This window comes from Malurus melanocephalus, unplaced genomic scaffold, assembly GCF_030028575.1.
Source record: "Malurus melanocephalus ecotype Western Australia unplaced genomic scaffold, MMel_1.1 scaffold_136, whole genome shotgun sequence".
Classification (NCBI taxonomy): domain Eukaryota; kingdom Metazoa; phylum Chordata; class Aves; order Passeriformes; family Maluridae; genus Malurus; species Malurus melanocephalus.
The window spans coordinates 1,822,670-1,847,180 of record NW_026623368.1 but is presented as its reverse complement, the minus strand read 5'-3'; the positions used below and the strand labels follow the sequence as shown (position 1 = coordinate 1,847,180).

Below are 24,511 nucleotides of genomic sequence, written 5' to 3'. Positions count from 1 at the left end.
AAGGAAGAAGGGATAACGAAAGGCAGGATTTTGTCCTAACAGTGGAAAAAAGTGCTTCCAAGTGAAGCAGGAGCATGCAGAGATGATATGACATAGTGCTTCCCATCATTTTGGGAATGATGCTGYGCAGGGCAAGGAGTTGGAGCCTTGCGGATTCCTGCCAACTCAGCTTATTCTGTGATTTTACGAATAATTATTACTGTGATGCACACAAGTCCCTTGAATCACATGGAAGTGGAATATAATTTTAAAGCTCACCGAAACAGAAACAGAGTGCATGTGTGAGTATTGGAGAAGTTCAACACAGCAAACATTTAATGAGGTTACCAATWGGAATTACATATAGGAATCACCACCATGTTTTTCAGAGGCTAGATGATAAGTTTGCCTTTAAAGTAGTAACAGTGATAACCTAAACAGAAATTGTGCTTCCACTATAGTTGTTCAGAAAACAAGCAAATCTCATCACTTCTGAATAAAGTTTCTGTTACTTTCATCTTCCCTGCTAAACTCCAGTATCAGATTATTAACCCTTGAAATCAAGTTTTTGCAAGTATTTTGTTGCTTGAGAAAATTGAATGAAGAAACAAATAGCCTATAAAGAAGCCTTAATGGTATAATTTTGAAAGCATTAGTTATAACTCATGCTRTTAACTTCTGAAGGAAGAAAGCATTGTTGATACTTGATTTCTGTGCAATGGTAAAGAAATCAATATGACCACACAAATGCTTGATAGCATGAATACTTGAGTCATTGTAAATTCTATTAAATCTGTTTTCTAAAATGTCAACAATTTGTCTCTGTAGGAAACTTCAACTTCTGCATTACATTTCTCAACATCAATGTCATACGAAACACTATTAGAACGTCTTAGCCTTAAAAAAATAAGCGCTAAATTTATATTTGCTACAAGAATCTCATTGAGTTTAAGGATAGTTTTTATTTGTGTTTTCTTACTATAGAGGTCTAATTAAAAAAAAAAAAAAAAAGAAAGAATAACTGTATTCATTGCCCTAGAGCAGTGTTATTTAGGAAAGCTATACACAGTGCATCAGCTTACATTTAAAATTAAATACTAGACAAAAAAATACAGTCAAAGCTGAATTTGCAGCTCTGAGTATGATTAGTCTCAGAATTAATGTCCTATTACCGATTGGTGAGGATGTACAAGCCCTTTTCAGGTCTCAGCAGTGGGCCTGCCAAATAGATGGTAGTATTCATGTCACTGAAAAAGCAAGAATTGCTTAAACATAGAGAACGGATATGTGTTCTAAGTTGTCTTSTCTTCTTTGCTGTTATGATGTGAAGAGCTATTCTTTAATTTGTTTTTCATTTCTGACTTTCCACATAAAAGATGCTTTGATTTTTGACTAATAGGCTTCTTTCTCATAAGAGTTTACAGATCGATTTGAGAGTTATTCCTGATTTCTGAAAGCCAGCAAATGTTATTGAGTTCACACCTGCCTTACTATGTGCATTTGTCTTTACAACAAAGTGTTTTTTTTTCCTGTTACCCACGCTGCCACCCCAGGCTGTTTCTAGGCTTCTGCAGCTGTTCAGTATTCATACAGAATTCACTCACCTGGCTCTTTCTTGGTGCAAAGGTTGCAATAAACCAGTCCATGAGGAGGTGTTGAAACTCCTGATGGTGGTCTGATATTGCCATTTTATCAGTTACTTACATCTCATAAACTATTTATTCAGGTGGTAGTGGAAATGTGGTTAAAAATAATTATGAGGACACAGCAGGACTCCATCATTTACTTTTTTCTTTAGAAATCTCATGTGATGATGCTTCATACTTTTTTGGGGGATGGAATAATTTTCTCAGTCAGAAAGAGTCTTAGTGGAAAGGTGAGAGTTTCTTACCTTGCTTAGCTACATATATCTTCTTAGGATGAGCTTCCAATAKAAGAGGTTTTTTCCTCTATCAGTGCCCTTGCTTCTTTCCCTCTTTTTTCAAAATGTCCAAATGAACTAAAAAATTTACCAAGGTAGCAGCTGGATGTCACCTTTTGCTTTTGATACCTAATTTGATGCACCTTTTTACTGCAATATGCCAACTTTTGTGGATGGTCCATGAACCCAAGCTTGAAGTTAAGGCAGTCCAAGGTACTGCATCCCTACCAGTGAGGTCCCTGGGGACTCACTTGGAAATGAAACYAAAGTAATTTTCAGTATGGAATCATTTTATTGTGTGGGTGCATCTGCACATAAAGTTTACATTGGGCTCTGAGCAGCATATAAAGRCTTGTGAGAGATAAATTAGGCTAAGTAAAGCACTCATCATTAATCAGAACACTAAAYAAGCATGAACGCTAGAGAATGAACACAGCTGCCACTTCATTTATCTTGCTGTCACAAGGTAACTCTCCTACAAAGAGAAGCTGGCTTAGGTTCTTTTGTGTCTCTCAGCTTGCAGAGAATATAATGCCCATGTATATTAAATACATATCTACATTACACACATATATGTTTTTATATTCAAAAATATACCATATATAAGCACATTTTTCTACTGGTGTGTATATGCTGATGTTTGTGTTCTCAGTAGTCCAAAACTCTAGTTTGGAGCTAAAAAGTGTGAGATATGCCAGTTTATTTCAAAGGAAAAAATACTTGTTTCTGATTTCTGTATACTCTGAGTTTCTGATTCAATAATATAAATTTTGCTACAGTCTCATTGTCGAGTTTTCTTCTGTGATAACTTTCATCAGTTCACGCCTCATGGAGCTGATATGGTAAATTAGAGTGTCTTAGCTTTCATTTCAGAGTGAATATGTGATGCTGGAAGGTGAGAGAACCTATTTTCTCATTTCCTTTGGAATAAAAAAACCCAGAAAAGTGAAATACAAGGTCCTGAAAGTCTCCAAGTGACATTTTTATAGCAGTTGTTTGTCAAGGGGTTTTGAAGACAAGCTAACAAACAGCTTGTCATATACTAAGCTTACAGGGCAGCAGACTCCGATGTCAGGTCTTCCTTAATTGACCTTTTGCATGACAGCAATAAATCAGTAGCCCTCCATGTCTCTCATATTGTCCTGAGCTCTTGGGAAAAGGATGATTGAATAGGAAGAATTAGTGCTGCTGCACAGGATTTAGCATAATGGATAGACCATTAACCTTTCAAGTCTGGTATCCTGGCTTCCAAACTGGCTGCTTCCAGTAAGCCAAAATCTCCATACAATAGCAGGGGTGGTTTGTGCAGGCAAGGGGAAGGATTTCCCCCACCGGAGTCATGAGAAAGGGTTGCTGCCATGGTGGCAGCATGGTAGAGGCTGCGTGGCACTGCAGCCCCAGTGGGAGGGCACTGTGAATGGCACAGAACTCAGGGACATCGACAGGGACATGACACACGTGTGGCTTATTCCCCTCTGCACAAGCAGAGCTAGCACTCGCTGTGCCAGGTTTGTGCCATCCCGTGGTGTCATCTACACCGTGTCCAAGGTACCTGAATGCCTGTGTCTGAGGGAGTTTGAAGCTCTGTGTGGGCTGCAGTCAGGTGGTTTGCTGCTCGGGGCATTTCCATTACTATCCTAACAGCATCCAAATTAAGCAGCCTCCAGCAGCCTAGGAGTGGACACGTTAGCACTGATGCAGGACCTGCATCATTTTAAAGGCAGCTTTTAGTTTGTGTGAAAGAGGGTGTGCAATCTGCTGCTTCTCAAGAACTTGCAGAAAAAATCCATCACCACCTAATAGGACAGAAATATCAATATGCAGCACTCTGGTAGATGATAATATCAGATACTCAGGTTGCCAATTCCTTGAGTATCCAGGACACCTGCAAGGGAAACCTCTATGTTTAGGGAGGCCTGATATCCCTTTTGCAGTGGCAGCTGACAGCCAGRCAGGACACCCTTGACACAGGACACACCAGGAATACTTAAAATCTTCCCCGCTTCTTTGATTTAGGCAGCTAAATCCTGTCCCGGATGTATGTTTATAATGGAGTCCTATTAAAATTGGAATTCAATGTTGAAATTAAATAAAGCTTCTAATCTCCTGTTGGCTATTTGGTCTGAAAGTGGCTGCTCAAAGTTTCAAATCCATTTGATTTGAAGTTACCTCATAGGTTGTGTTGCAACAGTTGAAAATATTTGTCAGAGGATTCAGCTTGACAGGGTTTTCCATAAGAGGAAAGAGCTAGCTGTAGACAAAGCTGGATGGGTGACACATGGTCAGATCAACCTCAAAAGCACTAGCTAAGCATATTCTTAATTTCTGGTAATTTTGATGAGTCCACACTGAAAACGTGTGTCCATAATGTAGTTCATATCTATAAAATCTATTTTTAAAAAAAAGCTTTTATGGTCCTTTAATTCATGCTTTAACAACACCCCACACYGGTCATTACAATGCTTTGTGTGTTGTCTTGCCATCTGCTTATAGAGAGGAGTTACAGTCTCATTACATTGCACTGTTGGTACTGTGCTAAAATGTGGGGAAATACCTCAGAAATTTTTGGCTTGATTGATGCTGTGGTGTTTTCTCTAATAATGGTTAAGGTAGTGAGTGTGCCAGTTTGAGCTGACTTACACCTCACATTAATGATGCACAGAAATCTCATGGTGAATTTTGTACTTCCTTGTCCTTACAGGTGTTACTGAGAAGTAGCACAAGAGATCAGAGCAACAGTATGACTTTAAAGGAACTGAGAACAGGCATAAACTTGTTTCCAGTCATAGTGACACCTCTTTTCAGCAAATCACATGGGAAAGTGGGGAATTTACAGGTGGATCAAAGCTGGAGTCTGACTGCTGGTGCTGCCTGCTTTGGAGATGATTGAGTATCTAAGCCAGCTACTTGGCTGCCTTAATTGTGTGTGCTCACAATACCCTGTATAAAACCTCTGAGCAAATATTAGGTAGATGTTTCCCTTTTAAAAATTGGCTATTGATGTTTAACCCTGCTCACGAGGTATTATACTGTTATTGTCATTATTTGGTCCCCTGGGCTTTGCTGTCATCCCAAAGCAGGTATGCTGCCACTTACCCATTGCCTAATCTCACCTCAAGAAACCTTCTGTTTCTCTACTCTGCTCTAGTCATGTYCCAACTGGTCTGGTTTTGCTGCTTGTGCAGGAGTTTTTATTAGTTTTACTAATAGTTTAAAAGCAAATTGTTTGAATAACAGCAAGTGCCACAAACAGTTTCTGCCAATTATCTTCTCACATTGGCACGTGTACTCCTTGAGAAATCAGATTTTCAACTTTTGCATTTGTTTTGTGCTCTGCTGATTTCAGCATATCAGGGGAGGAGTCAAGGAGCTGAGCTTGTCCCATAAACAAAAGAGAAAAAAATCAGAGTGTAGAGCTACCTAAATGGAAAAACTTCATCAGGTCTAAAATTCACGGTTCACCCACMGAAACTTCCTTGCATGGCCAAGGTGTGAATATCGAGAAACCAGAGGACTATCACTTTGTCACTCCATGACTTCACCTTCGAGGGGATGCAGAAGTTCAAGGGGAAAGCAAAGCTTTTTGCCTCTTCAGGTTTCTCTGGAAAGATCGTGGATCTGTATCTAATGGCCAAATTCGAAATGCTGATACAGTTTGCAAAGCAAGTTCTTGTTTTCAAGCGTTCAAATGAGAAGTTTTTCAAGATAGCACTTATATTCTCTGGGCAGCTCACGAGATGCTCTGATGTGGCCTGTTTTCTCCCCTGGTCTGCTTCCTGCAGAGGGTTGCTACTCACCWCAAGGGTGCAAAAGTCTGCACTTTTGCCAGGGCTCCGTGGGGTAGGGGACAAGTGGGATTTGTGCAGTGCAAGAYACAGCACTGCAGCATTCAGTATTGTAATAGTTTATAGGCATCGTGCTTAGCACAGTGCACAATCTTTGGGGAAGAAGTCTCTTTATTATTACCATAATCCCACACTGGAATTTTTCTGTGTCTCGCCTCTCTTGTTATAACCTGCACTGTTGGCACACCCTGACTGCTGCTTTCTTACCTTGCCTTTGCCTTTCTGGTGTGCTGGAGAAGCTGGAGGGAGTCTGGAGTTGTCCATGCACCGAGTTATTGAAAGGGGAAGGTGGCAGCAGAGCTTTCATCTCACCCTTGTTGTTTGCAGGACCAGGAGTCTGTGGATGCTGGAGGGATGCTGCTGCTGCTCCCTCACAGGTGCAGCCTTTAGCACAGTCAGAGAGGAGCCCCTGCACAGATATTTATRTCTGTATTTATTCTGATAACTAACATTTTTGTCAGGGTGGAGAGGAGAATAATACACGAGAGTGGTATGGATGTGAAGCAACATGGTGAGGTTCCAGCAGCCACAGAAAAATTATTCCTTTTCCTTTTTTTGGGGAAAAAATAAGTTAAAAATATCTTGCTGCTTTTTTTCCAATAGAATAGAATAGAATAGAATCACAGAGTATTCTCAGTTGAAGGACCCACAAGGACCATCAAATCCAGCTCTCAAGTGAATGGCCCATTACTGGACTCAAACCCACAATCTTGGCATTATCAACACCATGTTATAACCATGTTAATTTTGGTATTTTCTTCCAAGCAGCAAAAAAAAAGGGAATGGCCTTTAGTATTTCTAGGGCTGACTCAGGGAAGGGAGCATCATTTCTGTTGCTGAGTCAGCCATTCTGTAGCTTCCTGTGTCTTTTGAAATGCAGCATGTCAGAATGGATATTTCGCCTTAAAATAATTTGGCACTTATGGTCCCGGCTGACCTTTAAGCACTGAACCTGTTGACTCTGATATRAACTTTGCCATTATCTTTATTGCAAAGGAAGACTTCTGTTCAAATTTGTCATTCTTGCATTACTTTGATGATTATTTTTGAATAATAGGCATCACAGCTGTCTCTATTTGAGGTCCTAAAATCATAGAAAACAAGGCCCAGCTCCCTGCATTGCCCACAAGCTTTGTGTGTAATCCTAGCAACCACTAAGCTCAAAGGGGATTAACTGCCTGTGCATCTTAACAAACACCTCTGAATATCTTTAGAGACCAAATTTGTGCCCTTCCCTATTTCACATGCTAAGATAAATACACAGAAGTATTTAAGGTACTCTGCAAACAGGGGTATTTAGATGGTTAATTCCCACTGGAGTCAACAGTTTTTTGAATAATGTGTTCCTCAGAGGAACACGTTTTTTTCTCATGTAGGAAAGATGAGCTCTCCTAGCTGCCTTGTTCACTAAATGACTGTGATCTTCGTGGTCCTGCAGAGACACCCTGTGTTTCAAACTTTTCTCATGGCCCAGAAGGAAAGTGCACCAAGAAACTCTGCAGAAGTCTTCCAGCTTGTGATCTGATGGCATGGGGACACACAGGTGCTCAGCCTTGGTTCACATCACCCTTTCCCWGCCTACCCCAACTCTTCACTGGTTAGGATGGGTTGTAGCTCTCCGGCACTAAGGCTGRTGCTTGTGACTCCGTAGATGGAAAGGCTTTACAAGTCCATGCTTGAGGAACTTACTGCCACATTTCTGTTAATTAGTTGGTCTGCATGCCCTTWTTCCTCTCAAAATGTCATGTCTCAGGGCACAGCTTGTGTCTGAACTTTTTTTCCCCAAKTATCAGTGATATGGGTAAGATTGATCAACTGAATCATTCAGGGATATTTTTTTTTTAAATGGAGAGCTTTCCTGCTGAAAGCTCAGAGGTTGCAGGTCTTCAAATGCACATCTGCAGCTGTGTGGGATGAGGGTTTCCAGCTCTGGATTCAGACAGGGAAGCAATCTGCTTTGCATCTCTGTTTGCTGAGATGTGGAAATGATTTAATTGTTCCACATGCATGGTTGGAAGCATTGGAAGGATGCAGTGATGACGCCTTTCTCATTTATTTTCACGGTTTCCTTATCCCGGTCCTCAGTTTGGGATGAGGACCTCACAATTCTCTGCTCCTCAAGCAGAGGAGAAAGCATAGCAGCGTAGCCGATGGTCACAGATGTGATTGAGGCACTGCATTTCTTCCATCTCACCACAATATGTCAGTATAATCCCATATGTGATTCAGCCAGACTTCTTTTTGTATCTCCTTGGTTTATTTAGAAAACACATTGCCTTGGGATTTGGGATTTAGCTGTTGTTCTTTACAGCTTTAATTTGTTTTCCAATCTGTGAAGTAATAGCTGCGTGAACTGAGTAGAAATGGACTTCCTCTGAGAAAAGTAAAGCAGACTTGTTTCAGGAATAAATCCCCCATTTTTATACTACTCTTTCAAAAATTAGAGTTCAGCTGTCTTTAGAGCATTCATTAAAAGCTCAGTTCTGAAATGTACTTTTCCAGTATTCGCTCCTGCCAAACTACATATACTTAGCAATGAAAAATGAAATTATACCCTATGACTGCAGTTTGATTTTTTTTAACTTGTAGTATTTAAATTGGGATTATYTTTACCAAGTAATTCTGATTTCCTATGGTAGGGAAACATTCACACCTGGTGTTGTAATGGCTAAAATGCTGTCCCTCAGCAAGTGAACAGATTACCTATGAAGTTAGCCTCTGGACTATGCAAGCTGGCTCTGATCTTGGCACAGCCCATAGCAAAGAGTCTGTCCCTCCTTCTGCTTCACAGCCTCTCCAAATCACTGTCACACCAGCCCAGAGTGACGGTCAGCCATACCCCTGTGCCCAGCCCCACTCAGCAGTACCTGCTCAGTCCTTGCCCAAAACCACAGTGAATTGCCTGTGAGGGGTAAGCTCTCAGCCTCCTGAGTCATGACAGCAAACACAAAATGGCCCAGAGGAAAGCGTGAACCTCTCACTCTCGTCTCCTACTTTGCCTCTAAGAAACTGTAAATAGCTCCGGGGATTTCTGTGCTCTCCATACCCCAAGGATGCCCTAGGATGTGAATGCACTGGACTGGCTGTCCTTCTCTTGTTGAGCTTGTTCGTGTTCTCCAGCAAACAGAAATGCTTTAAGGCTGGAGGGGACACAATCTGCAAAGGTCTAGATGAGTGCCTCACAACTTGYTTCTACTTAGGAAATATTACATTAATACAGTATGTTAATAATATTAAGCAGCAAGTTTCTCTGTTCTGCTGTGCCAGCTTGCAGGCTGCTGACTGCACAACGTGGGTGTAATGCCTTACAGTCTCTTCTTTTGGCCTGCTGGTTGTGGCACTTCGGTCTTCAGCTTGCTCAAGTCTTGAAATTCATTAGAAAAACTAGCAYTGCTGTTTGGGTTGTAAACATTAAACAGATGTTTCCAATCTTGGCTGTTCATGGAGGTACACCCTGTTATGCACCATTGAGCAGCTGAAACAAAGTGCAGAGGGGGAGTTAATACTCAGCTTGCTGCAGGTAAACCTCAGTGAGCTGCTTGGACCCTCATGATTACACAGCACAAGTCTCTTGGGTGGTGTTTTTCTTTTCTAGCCAGCACAGAAAGGAGACAAGGTGTTGTGAAGGAAGGGTAACTTGTGAAACTTGCCCCAAGTGAGAAGGAGCAGAGCCCCTGCAGCAGAGGAGGGGCCTGACCCAAGGCAGGGGATGCTCTTTGTCCTCCTGGCAGTGCAAGGCTGCTCTGTCAGTCCCTGTCGGGGAAATCACAGGGCTGGCATTAACAAGAAACTGAGCGTGACTGCAACAACCTCAGCTCCTGCAGCAAGACTGAGACTGACTGCMGAGCAATGTCCTCTTTTTACCTCCTGCCTCAGAATAGGGGAATGCTGCATTCCAGGCAGGATCATTGAATTATTATTCAATATTATACATTGAATTATATTGCTTTCAGAGAAATAGCTTCTCACTAAAAGCATTCCCAAAGGTCACTGATTGCAGCATGAGCTGTGACTGGATGTGTTAGATAAAGATTGATCAGAGCTGTCAAGGACAATTTCCATTCCTGTCCTACTCCAGGAAATTTAGACATGTCATTGGAAAACTCTCAGCCTGGAAAATTAAGGACGCAGGGTTTTTTTTCCACAGAGAAAAGAATCTTATTTGKTTTTTTTCACTCAAAAATTAAAATGTTATGAAAGATATTTTAATAAGTGGTATTTTTTCCTCTCAGGAAAATTCCAGTTTTTCATTAGAAATATTTATTTGGCAGTGTTTTCCTTGATACTATCCACATGCAGTCCAGAGGTTTATGGAAAATCAGCTGAACATTCTATGCTATTCACTTTGACCTTCCCTGTTTGKCTTATTTCCCCACCTTATCCCRTAAYATGWCTGGCTATCCTTGGACCATGAGAGRCYACRTTTCTTGCCACAGATCCTCAGGTGCTGGTTTCACCAAGTGTTGGTTTCACCAGTGCATGGCTCTTCTGTTTGGTCGTGTTGATGGCCTCACTCTGAAATGTTACTCTTCCTACTTCATCTGGAAGAAGCGGAATGTTTTTTGTCATAATTATGGCAAGTCATGGTAAAAATATCAACAACATAATGTTCCCCTAGGTGACTGGTGGAAATCTGAGTTGGTGCTTTCAGCTGTCTTTCATACACAGCAGGTATAAAAACTAGGGAATGCTCCTTTTCCCAACCCAAGCCATTTTGGCCAGCTCTCTCCAATCAGAGGTAGCATCACAGATACTGTGTTTGCACACACTAAAAGGMTCACAAAGCTGCAGTAGCTCTTGCTTGTTTGGGGCTCTTGTTCTTCTTTGTGGTCATTGCACAGTTTGTAGAGCAAAGAGGTGTATGACTGGGACATACAGAATGACTGATCCCACTGTGTTTCCCAGTTGGACTTTCTAGTCCTGGGGATGTTCTGCTCAGCTCTTGTGTTTCAAAACTGAAGCACTCAAAATACATTACACTTTATGTCACTGTGTGTCCCATTATTTCTGGAAAACTGTCTTTTTGTGGCAAACACCAGTAAGAAGCAAATGGGCAAGAAATAGTGTTCTTGTGTGCTCTGGGATGGAATAATKATACATCTTGTGCAGCTGAGAGGATTTTACTATTTATTTAGTAATCTTCTGTACTTTTAGCACAAATTTGCTTSGTATTTATGAGAGTAGAGCAATATTTCAGTGAGTGAGAGAATCAGCTTGAAGAAAGTATTCAGAATGAATGCGATAAAAAAGTACCAAACTAGGATCTCAGCCAATTTCTGCAGACTCTTCCTATGCACTTTCCAGAGTTTTACTTGTCCTGCTCCATCTTCCACAAGGTCATTCAAATTTAAAAGTGATCATTCAAATATAAAAGTGGTCATTCAAAGGCAAAGAGAAAGGCTGCTGTGCCCAAGGCACCCTGCAGCTTCAATGCACACATCAACACCATCTCATCTGTGTTTCACCCGCTTAACCAGGTTTTCTCTCTGGATTTCTTAACACAACTCTACAATCACATCCACAGGACTTCAGGGTGCAGCTTATCCCGGGTAAATATCYCATTAGCACATTGTAGAAATATTTYAGTAAGTGGGGTAGAGCTTCAATCACCTAAGCACAGATTGTTGAGTTCATGCCTTCAGCTGCCACCCCCAGGATGTGAGGGTATCTGCCAGCAGCATATGAATTTCTCTCTCTGTCTTTAGAAATCTTCTCTATAATGGCTCTTCTCCCTCTAAGGTTGCTGCTGAAGTAGCTGCAGTCGTCTCTCTGATCAGAACACATCTGTGTTTTGTCCTTAGAGGTGTATCTTCTCCCTTGACTGTGGACACATATGAAATGTGTAGCTCCATAGAAATATGAAGCTCCTCTTGCAAGGCAGAAACTGCCTAATGTCTGTGTTGTTGGTCGAATCACTTTGCTTCCATTTTGTATCCTTGTTGAAAGACACATTTCTGCTCTAATGCTGCRTGTTCTCTGCTTCCCATCCCCTCCCTGTGTGCTCTTTGTTTTCTTTCCYTTTCTGTCTTTTCCAGCAGTTTCTTCCACAGGTTTGTGTCTCTGATTCTCAATCCACTCAGGGCATGATTAGTGACTTCACAGACCCCCTGAAAATGCTTGGTTTAAYAAAGACAACGCTTGTAAGTCTTTTTGCTGATATCTTTTAGGGGCTTTATTCTTCCAAATATAGGAATTTGTATTGATAAGTTAGCCAAAGAAAAAATACCTTAGCCCTATAACAATCCTGTGCTGTCAGCTATTAAACAAATCCAGTGTCACATAACAAGGAATGTTGAAATACTACTCCTCTGTAGTTAAAAAATGAAAACTGAGAGCTTATAGCTGTTTCTTGGATATTGGTATGATTTGTGATTTCTCACACCCAAAAAAGAAAAAAAATGTATTAGAAAGACATTGCCTGAAAGAAATTAATTTGAGAAAAATTTCCCCGTTGCTCTTTTGTGGGTATAGCAATAAGCACAATGGCTCTTCATTGTCATCCTGCTCCTGTGTTTAAAAATAAGGACATTTCTGGAGGGTCTAATCCTCAGTGTGATACTCCTGGGCTGCATTCTGTCATTATTAAGGGTATTTAGGCAACTCAGCATCAGGGGCCCACTACCTCAGAAAAGGGAAAAATGGTAAAAAATGTAAAACTGTCTTCTGTATTTACCTCAGATGATGGAGCTTTTTCAGGTATTCCCTTTTTGAACTTTCCATGTAAGCATTGGGGCTTAAGTTTCCCATTTTTCCCTGTCTGAAGCCAAAACTCTGGTGGTAATGACTCTTTTATAAAGGACAATAAAAAAAACAGTGACTTCATCATTTGGGGAGCTGCATTTAAATGGTTTTTTTTTTTCTTCCCTTGGAAACCTCTTACATGAGATTCTGAAAACAAATTGGAGACTGTGAACACCAGTGTCATTTCTTTCCCTTCCCTTGTTTTGTGTCTTGTGTCCTTTGTGGCAAACTAATACTCAAGAGTTTGAGGTTTCTGCTTTTTTTTTTTTATTATTTTTTAAGACAGTTTTACAGATTAGTGTCTTTGATCTTTGTAGCAAACACTGAAATCCATAGAAAAACACAACTATTTATAATCRATTGCCTGCAGCTTGGAATACTTAATAATGTCTTGCAGATCTGTGGCAAGAGSCAGTCATTTCACAACAGAACCCCACCCTGAGCCACAGAGTGGCTCTTAGCTGAGATCAAGCCATGTTAAATATATAAACCCGAGGTCCACACCTGATTAAAGCAGATATATGGGAGGTATGAATGGGACTGGCCAGATGCTGCACCATATGATAAACACCAAGGACCATGGCATCCTATAAAACTGGGCATTTATATGGTTCAGCTGGCTATGCATAATCCTCTCCTAATTTATAAGGCTGGAGCATCTGGTTCATTGCTGTTGCTCTATCAGCTTTTCTGGAGGCCTGTTCTTGAATTTCTGGTGGATGAATATTGCTCCTCTGAGTGCCAGTGGAATGGGAAATKAGATCCTTTTACAGAGGGAGATAAGCTCATTCTATCTGGCAGATAAGAKATGTTCAAACCAAGTCATGAAAGAAAGAAGGGTAGGCCCTTGTGGGATGGGCTCCACTCCACAACAAAATCCACAACTGCAAACTCTGTAAGAAATAATATCTATTTCTGATTGGCAGAACCCTCAGGTGGGGCAGAGAGRCTTGGCCAGATGAGGCCATTGTGACAGGCTGTGCCTGTGGCTGCTGACATCTCTTGGTGATGAAGCAGGTGAGAGTTTGCAGAAGAGGTCACAAAAGTCCTGCTTTTGTTACATTGCTTCATCTTTACCCCACCAGTGCCATAGCCCTAGAAGTCAGCATTTCTCTCTTTCCTGAAACAGAAGCTGGCACTTGGCACTTGGTTAGAAAATGCCTGTTGTGTAAGGGACTTAAAAAACAAGAGAATGGTGTTTTCAGCTGGGTCTKGCAAACTTTGTGCCAGAAGGAGCCAAGCCAACAATGTGGAAGCATTCTGAACTGAGCTGTGCACACACACAAAGCACTGTGGAGCTGTGCCAGCCCGGGCAGCTCTGGAGATGAGCACCCACAGCAGATGGTTTGCTTGTGCCCATGAGGAGAAAGAGAAAGGAGGGCTAGAATGCACTTGTCCAGGTATTTCCAAATTGGTTTGCCTGYAGGAAAGTCCCAGGTGTAGTTAAGAGAACTCTTTCTCCATTCCACCCCCGTGGAGTTGTAAACAGCAGTGCAGCATGCACTCTAAGGCACAATAAGTTGTTTTTGAAAGTTACAGCATTACCAAGGCTGTCTGGAAGCTGTGAGTGCAGATCACTCAGCCTTTGGGGAGGAAAAGCACAGCACCAGTCATTCTACCAAACCCTTCCCCAGTAAAATTACATGTCAGAACAGCACTGAAAGAAAATTTGCATTTCAAATGGAAAGGGAAAATTTGCTTTTGCAGAACRTCATGGGGTTGGCAATAATAAATCACGGTACTGTCAGAATGGAAGTGGGTTCCTGCAACTCTTGCGCTGCTTTCTGGAAGCCTGTGCTGTTGCTGAGGAAGTGAAATCWGGTTGGCACACAACTTAGCACAGAACTGTGCAAGACTTCTTCAGATCWTTTAGTGTTTTTCCTAGCACACAAGCTGCACATTTTTCATATTTTTATCAAATTGAAAATCTTTCAGATTTCAAATGTCTCCATAGATCCACAGCACAGCAGCTGCTGTATCTTTAGCTAGGTCTGAATGCTTCAAATACTCCTATCATTCTGGGTTTGTTTTTTTTTTTTATGTTTTCTATAAAACAGTTTTATCCTTTGCGTCTGACCCAGGTACAGTTTMTGAAATTGTCAGAACCTGTTCTCTGATGAAGTTCTATCTTTGTKTAACAGTGGCAACATGAGCTGCCCTAAGGAAAGAAGTGAATCTGAGAAAGAACTTTAATTACTACAGATGCTGTTTTCAGGCTGTGATAACCCACAAGAGGATGAACACACCACTGCTGAAATACAAGACAGACTATTTTTTAACAGTTTGCTGGTCAGCTTTTCTTACCAGCGCAAGAGGGGCAACAGGGCTGTGCTGGATCTCACACTTCTCTTGGCACTAGGTATTGCCCAGAGATTTAAGAAGACTTGCTTCTCAAGAAAAAACTTACCTAAGTAAAGAAACGATGGGATATGGGTGGGCAAAGCAACTGGAAGAATTGGGAAAGGAGCAAAAAGGGAAATGTAGTGAAAGAAGCCTGCACTAGATCTGTGGATATGGCTAGATGTCTGCAAACCTAGTTGTTCAAATATATCACATATTAGAATCAGGTGGTGGAGATATTTATTATGTAATGACCTCTTTCATTCTGGTAAAGGCAAGAGTGACCAGCATCACTTCCTTAAATACAGCCTTTTCCCAACCACCTCCTGCCAGCATCCTGGTGCAGCTGTCAGCTGCGCTGCCTCCAGGGGAGGTGTTAGTGACTGATTGCAAAAGATGCTTTGGATACGGCTTAAGAGAACTCAAGGTCTGTTACTTAAATGGAATTGATCCTCCTTAATTTYTGTGAATTAAGGAAAAGTGGATAGTGATAGTAGCTATCCTCCACTGGATAGCTACTAAAGTAGCTGGGAGCTCCATTTTTCCAAGGAGCTCTGTCCTTTTGTGTCTGGGCCACCCTCACCTCCTCTCATTTAATCTGCATTAACAGAAGATAGTTAAGTACTAAGATTTTCGTTACTTACAGACCTTGCAGATCTGGAAAAGTGATTTCACCTCTCCCTTTTGGTGTGGCTTAGTGAGTCACTATGCAGACCTTGCCCAAGCAATTTTTTCCCTTGTAAAATGAAGACTAGTAGGATTAAAATCATTAGAATTCACAGGTGACTGTCAGCATTCAGTCACCATTTACTGTGAAATGGCTGAAACAGAGGTCACAGAATCACAGAGTCATTAGAGTTGGAAGGGACCCCGGCAATGATCCAGTCCTACACCCCTGCCCAGGCAGGGTCACCGAGAGCAGGTGACACAGGAACGCGTCCAGGTGGGATTTTAATGTCTGCAGRKAGGGAGACTCCACGACCTCCMTGGGCAGCCTCTTCCAGTGCTCTTCCTCCCTCAGTGTAATGAAGCTTTCCCTCATGTTGAGGTGAAACTTCTTGTGTTTTAGTCTATGGCCATTGCTCCTCATCCTGTCACTGGGCACCACTGTCAGAATTATTGTGTTGAGGGTACTAAGAAGACACTGTGAGCATGGAAATACTCCTGCATTGTGCATTTCTTATTTTAGAGAAAGGACACTTATTTCATTTTCTGTTGTAATTATTGTAGAAAACATAAAATACCTGAAACTTCTATTTTATAGATTGTATTTTAATTCCAAGATTTAAAATACAAAACCCCTAAAAGGAATCTTAAAGATATTTCCACAAAGGTGTTTTTTCAGGGTTTTATTTTTATATTACAAGACTCTTTCCTTTGAAAATGCAAATATATACCATCATAAATTGTAATACAATTGTAATAAGGATTCTTTGACATACAAAGAATCCTTAACCTTCCTGTAGCATAAAATAATTGTGATGAATCAAATCATTTATTGCAGCAAAGGTTAGCTTACAAAGTATCCAAGTATGTATTCCAAACATAGACAACAGATGTTGATTTACAGCTGGACCTGTGATGGAAGGCATCTTCTGCCATTATCCCTGTAAATGGGAAGAGAAAGAGAATTGCTGCTGGAGTGTGCATTTAAGGTGGGTGCTATTAAATTGAAACTACATTTGCCTGCATCTGTCCTGTCCCGCTGCATGTTGGAAACCTGAGTTTCCAGCTCTTAACCATACTGGGAAAGCAAACAAAAAYGCAGCAAAGTCCCCTGGAAACTGGCTTAACCATCCTTAACCTAAACACACTGACCAAGACTCAAGAGAGACCAACCTAATGCACCATATTATGAAGCAGAAGAAAGGAAAACTTCACGGTTCTAGGGTACAGAACTGAGAATAAAGCCATCAAACTCTGATGCCTTTCCAGTTTTCGTCTGTTACCCCAAATCTGAGCTTGTTAAGGCCAATTCCAATGAAACTAGCTTTGGGTTAGATCTTCATACACTCGGTGCCTTTGCACCTGCAAGGCAGGATTGATGGTAAATCTTTTGGCTGGCATGTGATATGTGACAACAGTCTAGCGACTGAGGTRAGTAAAAAACCAGATTTTTCAGACCAGCTAGTGGAGATAATTCTTGCATTTTGGCCCATGGGAACTCATGACATTTGATAATCGATTTATTTTTAAACACATTCGATTGAAGAGTTGCCATGAAAAGGGGACAGGCTCATTTTAATTAATCCATCAGAACAATTCCTGAGCAGAATAAGTTGGTACAGCTTTCAGGAGAATTGCATGTTGATAAAGTTGGAGGTCACTCATTTTTCTAATTAATTATGACTTGACAAAAAAAATCATGAAATCAATACCATGTATAACTATTAAACTATACTATATATAACTGTTTAAAGAAGGGTAAGAAGCAGATATTTTTGAGGATAGTGCCAGCATGCAAATAATTATCTATCCCATTCTTCTAACGATTTTGGCCTAATCATTGTTACCTGATGTGCAACTATCTGAGATTATATAAGAATTCCAGCTAATACTGTCATGTGGGATGGCAGTTTCTATGCCACACTTCTTTCTCTCCTTTAGGAGAGTATCTGCCTTTGGCAAGGGACTAGATATTGACTTCCMGAGTCATCTCCAGTTTCAGCAGTGACTTACCTGTCTCAGAGGTGCCACCCCTGTCACTGCAGCACGGTGCACTGCCTGCTGCTGTGGGCACTGCTGCGGTCCAGCACGGGCACGTACGTTTTAGCCACGATGCAGTAGCTGACTCCAGGCCTCAAATCTTGTATTTTAATAACCTTGTCTTTTCCTTCATACACYAGGACTCTGTGTTGCTTCACACAGAGTGGAGAAAAAAGATCCAGTCAAGCACATTTCCTTAGCAAATGTGTCTGTSAGTAAAGTTTGATGAGAACAGAGGATGCAGAACAGCACATGGACTTACACAAAGTCAGCAGCACTAATAATTAATTTATGATTTTTAAAGAACCCCTCCCCCCCCAAATTCTTCTCCTGTCCCAATTTTTAAATCTAGTTCATAGATTACGAAGTATTCAATTGATGACAAATAATATGGGGAGGAATTACAACTCAATTCAATCAAATTCAATTCCTGAAAAACAAGCTACTTTGTTTTCAAATATTTGCACAGTCATCTCTGCTCTCCCGATCCCAATTGATTTGTTTTAACAATAAAACAAGTATGGTATGCCCATACTTTCCTGGCTTTTCAATGGTAAAACGTTCATATCTGAAGGTACTCTTACCTCATCTAGCAAATTGTTAATTATGAAGACGTGATACACCAGATCATAATAATTTGTCATTGGTATTTTGCTGCCTCTCTTCCTTTTATAAGGAGAACGTGGAGCCTGGAGCTTTACTGCTATGGATTTGTTGCTATGAACCACAGTTACCATTGGAGGTCCTATTATAGCTATGGAATAAAGATCAAGTTATAAACACAATAATAATTAGTAAATAATATTTCATAGAATGCAATTTGAACCTGTTCAGCAAATGTTCAAGTTACCAACAATATATTATGATGCATTTCCTCTTAAGGGAGCACTTTGTAAACTCTTACGTAATGGTGGTTATTGCTTGGTTATTGTTATTTTGGAGGTGACATTTCCTGTGTTTATAAAACTGCCTTTGAGCCAAACTTTTTGAAATTCCTTAGAGCTGCATGTTCCTAAGTGCTGACCGATCATGCAAAATTCCAAAATTGCCCTGATTATCTTCTTCCCTCRTATTAGTCTGTGTGCTTGGACTGCACACAACATCCATCTGAACCATTTCAGCTGTGCCAAGGATGCCGTTTCCATCATCCCTTTCAAATATCTTGCAATCTGCTTGGTTATACACAGCTAAGGGTTCAGGTCAATTTTGCGTTGACCAGTGACGGAAAACAGGTTAATTCATGGCAAACTTGCTGGTGGGTACAATGCCACTGCTCAGTGTTTGGGCAGTCCTATATTTCTAGCATACTGGGGCACTGTACTAACCAAAAGCTTTGCACATGGCCCTTCTATGTCCTTTCCTGCAGTCAGGAAAACACATAAATATGAGGACAATAGTGGCCACACAGCAGGCCGCTCTACTCTTTCTTTTCCCACTAAGCAAAGAATGCTTTCTTTTTTATGATCTTGAGTCCTATCCTTCCAGCAGCTCCAAAAATGCCTGAAAATAATTTGTATAGTTCCATGCCCAGAGCAAGAAGTTGAATTAAAGGGATCTTTTTATCTCCTAATTACTGTTAAATGGCTATTTAGACATAATCGCTTGGCTTTGAAGTGTGGGGAGAATTACTTTGGCGTAACACTTCACGTGAGAGCTATTGACTCGCTTCTACAGGTACAGCTTTGTGGCTAGAAAAGGATTACTCACATTTGCAAACTGTGAGAAGAAATTACACGTTCCATGCCACAGAAGAACAAATTCCTTSCTGGGGGACACAGATGTTTGCACTTACTTTCTCGCCAGGGAGTGAATCTGTAGCTGAGGCTCCAGTTGGAATAGACACCGGCCAGCACRGCTCTCACTCTGCCGTAGTACGGCTCCTGGATGGCAGAGGTCTCATGGGTTAGGTCACAGACATGGCTTGGAATCCCCCAGCACTCATCTTTGTTTTGCCACGTGCTCTGCCCATACCTATGGAGGAAGAGGAGGAWGGATGTAAACTTTAGGAATCACCGACTGTGTCCATGCAGGTTCTTAGCTTGTTCTACTCCAGTRGCACTGGAAAGTGTTCTGCTGTGGAAATCGACTGCCTTCAGTCTGATGAGAGGGAAGGYTGATTTCATGGGCATTTGGGAGCTACAAGTTTTTATCTTTCCTGAAAGAAATCTAAAGCAGAGACAATGGTCACCAGCCCTGTAGGAAACTCCCTCTGACTTGCCCCAGGGGAGAGGCGGGCAAGCTTTGGCTTAGCAGTGTGATCAACCATGGGCATGATGCTGGATTTCACCAGACTATTTCTCAAGGGCAATAATGATTTCAGGCACTCAGCAGTGGGCCAGGAAGGGAGCAGACCCTGAGGACCAGCCCCTAATGTTGCCTTAAGCTTGCCTCAGGCAGTGTTATGGGCAAGGTGGGCCACTGAAATACCTTAAATGTCCTATTACAGAAGAACTTGACCTACCTAGACCTGCTTCAGGCAGGTGGCTGGACCCAGTGACCTTCAGAGGTCACCTGAAAACTGCATTTTTCTCAACTCCCTGGTGCAATGAGGGTGCAGAGCACATTGCTGGAGTTGTTTATTCCTTGCCTACCTCATGCTGCTTGATAAGTGCAGAAACAACTGAGAGCTTGCAACCGAACAGGACATGACTGTTCCCCAGGAATGAGAATATCCTGAGAAATCCCTTAGATGTGCCCAGCAAGGATAAGCCCCAGCACAGTGGAAGGCCCAGGTACTTACACTTTATACTGCACAAAGTAGAGCGCGTCTCTCGCCTCTCTGGCCCACCCAGGCTGCCAATGCAAAGTGGTGTTGAAGTTTAAGGAATGAAACTCTACCTTCTGCGGCTTAATCGAGTCTTGCAGGTTGTGATTTCCCAAAACTAAAAGCGCTGCGAATGGTAAGGAATGATAACATGACATGTTTGTCACAGACACGCTTCTCCGTATTCGAATCGGACCTGGAATTGCTACAGACCATTTGGTTTCATGACAGAAATGCAGGGAAATTAAATCTCCTGGGTCTCATGTTCAAAACTTTCCAAGCCATGAGATCAAGAGTTAGAGAAGTACATTTAGTACTATGAAAGGAACACTTTTATGTGGTCTGCGTGTTTGGAGGTGGGGCTTTTTTGTTGTTTGCTTTGGGTTTGTTTTTTTCTTATTTTTATTTTTTCTTTGTTTCTTTGTTGTTATCTTTTTCCTCAGTGAGTTTGCTGCTGTGAAAGATGCCTCATGCACATTCCAGGGAACAAACCCTTCGGTTCTACTCACAGAATCTGCAGTGAGCAGCCCCATCAATAGTTAAAAGTCAAATGCTCTTTCCATCTTTACTCCACATCTCAGCTGTAACCTCAAGGGATTATAGCTCTTTAACTGTTGCTACAGTCAGGTTTACAAGTTTCTGCCTAATRAACAATAACCTGAATTTCACCGCTTTTCCTGTCTGCATCACTGAAAAAGCTGTTTGACAGTTTTCAAGATCATCTGTTTTCAAACTGCAATATTACTTAAAACAGATTCATTTATCAATCTCTCTGAAGCATCCAAATCCTAAWTTTTTTGTGGGTTTTGCGACCCAGATGACAGCACCTTTTACCCTGGTACAGCACAGAATCAGGTAAGACTTGTACTGGCTGACCTGCAACTGGTAATACAGTAATGAATAAATTTACTGGACAACATGTTCATTTTGTCTGCATTTCAGAACCTTAAAAGATTTAAAAAACTAATTTGAAACTGACTGGGTTTTGAAATCCAACAAAAGATCCAGAGATTTCTTCACTCATCCAAAAATTCAATAACAAGCCCTGTCCTCCCACCCCCTCTCCCTTCCCACACAGGAAAAGAGCAAAAAGCCCTTACTTACAAGTTGTCTCATCCTGAAGCAGGTGCATCAGTAAGCAGAGGAAGGAAAGCATGATCCTCCTCATKTTTAGGAGAGCAGCTCCATGACTGAAAAGCACCTCTCTTCCTCTTGGGCATGTCTTATGAGGAAGTAATTGTTAAGCACTCCAGAGTTCCCCTTATTTTCAGTGGTTTCCAAATTCCCCGGTTTGGCTTTGGTTTAATTTAGCTGGAAAACATATGAGTTGCTCTGAATTGAACATGAGCAATTGTTCTTTCTTGGCAGCTGTGGTCACACTGAAGTTTGGAACTAATTATGAATCAAGCCATTATGAAAAAGGTCCTTTTTTAAGAGACACTAATTCCCAGATGGTGTCTGCCAGTATTGCTTTATGCCATAAATTTGTCACAGAAGCTTGCTTGCTTGCCATGCTTAAAGTTTTCATTTATCTATTTATTTATTTATTTATTTATTTATTTATTTATTTATTTATTTATTTATTTTTCAGCTCACTAGCTGCTCAGAGCTGAAGAACACAAAACATTTTGCTGCAAGCATATAAAAGACCTACCCATGGGGCAGATGGACTGCCTTTGGGTCAAAAGCAAGAGATGGAGTTTGCAGGGGTGCTCGTGCAGGACATCACTTAGGAGGGTATCACTGGAGGAATGAGGGGCTGTGAAATCGCTGCTGCCTGTTGGGCAGCACATKCACCCCACGCTGGCAGCTGGGGAGATGCTGGGAGGCTGGGGAAACAGCAGGACTGCCAGCTTCCAGACAGGGATTGGGCAGGTAAACCCAGCCCATGGGGTCAAAGTGCCACTCTGGGTTGGACTCTCAGACTGCCCGGAATCATAGCCCTGGGCTGSAGCAGGTGTGCTGTAACACTGCCTGCACAAATATTGGTATTTTGTCAGTGCTCTCCTCGGGATATCATGCCCAATGTGTGCATCCCTGCAAGCTTGGCCCCAGGGCTGGGGATGCCAGAGCTCCTCAGTGGAAATAATCTCACCGTGTGCTTGCAAATCTTTAATGCCACGTGCATGCCTGCCTGGTGGGAGATGAGTTTTGTGCTCCTGGGATGAATGGAAAACTCAGACAAGTAAGCTTCTGCTAGTGAACATGGGGCTACGGCCTAGCCTTGCCCCTCAACCTTCCCTCCCCAAAAGCTCCCCGATGCTGACACCCACTGGTACTTCACTGCTTGTGCACTACTGCAACTAAACAAAAGTCAGGAGGCATTGTCTTTTTGCAAACTCATGATGATAAGCAAGAGGAAACAAACACTATCCTGTAAGACTTAGCATAGCCCTGTGTAACAGCTCCCACAAAAGGAGTAATGGATATGAAGTGTACCTGTCTGCAAACAAAAAAAATTGTCAGGAAATCCTCTTTACTTTGAGAAAAGGTGAAAACAGAAGACTTGTCAGGTTAAAAAAATGTAAGTTCTGTTTCAAATGAAGGTATTCTTTTATTTAAAGGCCACCAGTTATACTGAACAAACTGAAACATCGAATCAAGAAGCTGACCTTGGTCAGATAGATGGGCACAGGCTCTCAGTTCAGCTGATCACCTACACCTCATTAGACCAGCACCAAACCTACAGCATTTATAGTAAAATGCTATCTGTGTTACTTTGAATAATTAATTAGTCAAACAAATTAAGGGAATTAAAGAACTGAGAAAAAAATGAAGAAAAGATCACCATACCAAAATGAAGATAGTAGTCTGAAAGTCTATCTCTGGCTGTAAATTTTTAATCTACCCGTTTCCCAAACACATTTTAAAATCCTGTGACCTTTAAGTAGTTCCCCACACCAAATTCAATTAGTATTTCATCATGTTATATGAGCTCAAGTGCGGGAATAGGGACCTTTTACAAACTAAAAGGTCACCAAAGTTTAGTCACAGGTYGCGTACTTGTTTACTTGAATTGAACACACCTTCCCACAGCCCGGGTAGCAGCCCATTGCCAGGAGCTATGTGTGGACTTTAGTCCAAGTTCCCTTTGATGGTGGTTCCTCCTAGGAAGGCAGAGTTGAGGGGCAGCTGTGGGTTTTGCTCGGAAAAGGCTGCAACGTGTGGAAACGGGGCAAGAAACGCCCATCACGTGGGAAAATTCGGGGTTTCCTGAGCGCTGCACTCTGATTGTGCTTTATCTGCAGCTGGACCGGGCACTGCAGTAATGGTAACTGTTCACATCGTTTTTGCTGTCATTGGAACAGCCGCTGCCCCAACAGCAGATTATTAGTGCCTGCAACACTGGGCTGCTCATCAGCCTCAGTCATTGCTCCAAGTGCTTTGTGGGATAAAAATCACTACGATCAAAGAAGGACCAGCTGCACACACACACACACACACACACACACACACAAACACAGACACGTACATTCATATATGTTGGTGTCTCAGAACATGCATTAATAGTGCATTTCAAAATGTAAACTGTTGAGGAACACAGGATGATGCACACTGCAATGATATTTAAAATGAGAGAACTTTTATAAACAGTATTAAGGGTATTCTGACCAGCACTTTCTGAAGAAATGGGAAGTTAAAATGTATTACTTTGCCCAGCAGAATCCACTTAAGTAGTTATGCTTCTAACTCATCTTAGCTTACACTGAAGCATCTTTCTGACCCAAACCCCTGTGAAACAGCAGAACCGATATTTTTGTGAACCAGCATAGAAAACCATGGCTATGAGAACTTTTTCCATTGCTGAAAAAGAAACTTATCTGAATGCTGGGTAAACATTCAGGACAGGTTATTGTTAYACAGAAGTAAAAGTCAAGTACATTTTTGCTGAAAGCCACTTTGACTCATCCCATTTGAAAGAACCACCTTGTTATTCTTTTTTTTTTTCTTTTCCCCTTGAATGAACTGTTTCCCACACGTAAGATGAGAAAATGTGACCCTGAAACTGCTACTGTAGCATGACCTTTGGCTTTTCAGATGTGAGTCTCTGATACTTGCAGTGGATGTGAGGGTGAGCCTGGATGAGGATGTGGAAGGATGAAGACAGRGGAGAAACTCCCAAAGCATACAGAGAATACTTCTAGTAACTGGCAGAGGCCAGGCAATTCTCTCTCATACGTGGCATTTCACACACACACACACCAAAAAAAAAAA

At 41.6% G+C, this 24,511-nt stretch overlaps 1 protein-coding gene across 1 annotated transcript; it reads right to left on the bottom strand.

The window, feature by feature from the left end:
* Positions 1-14,774: 14,774 nt before the first annotated feature.
* IL22RA2 (interleukin 22 receptor subunit alpha 2) lies at positions 14,775-21,609 on the bottom strand. The gene is made up of 6 exons (XM_057370924.1): positions 21,401-21,609; positions 20,273-20,423; positions 19,325-19,503; positions 18,117-18,286; positions 17,506-17,684; positions 14,775-16,439 (listed from the first exon to the last, which is right to left on the bottom strand). The coding sequence occupies exons 1-5, from the start codon at positions 21,462-21,464 to the stop codon at positions 17,529-17,531; spliced, it is 720 nt and encodes a 239-aa protein (XP_057226907.1). The 5' UTR covers positions 21,465-21,609; the 3' UTR covers positions 14,775-16,439; positions 17,506-17,528.
* Between the last annotated feature and the right edge of the window lie 2,902 nt (positions 21,610-24,511).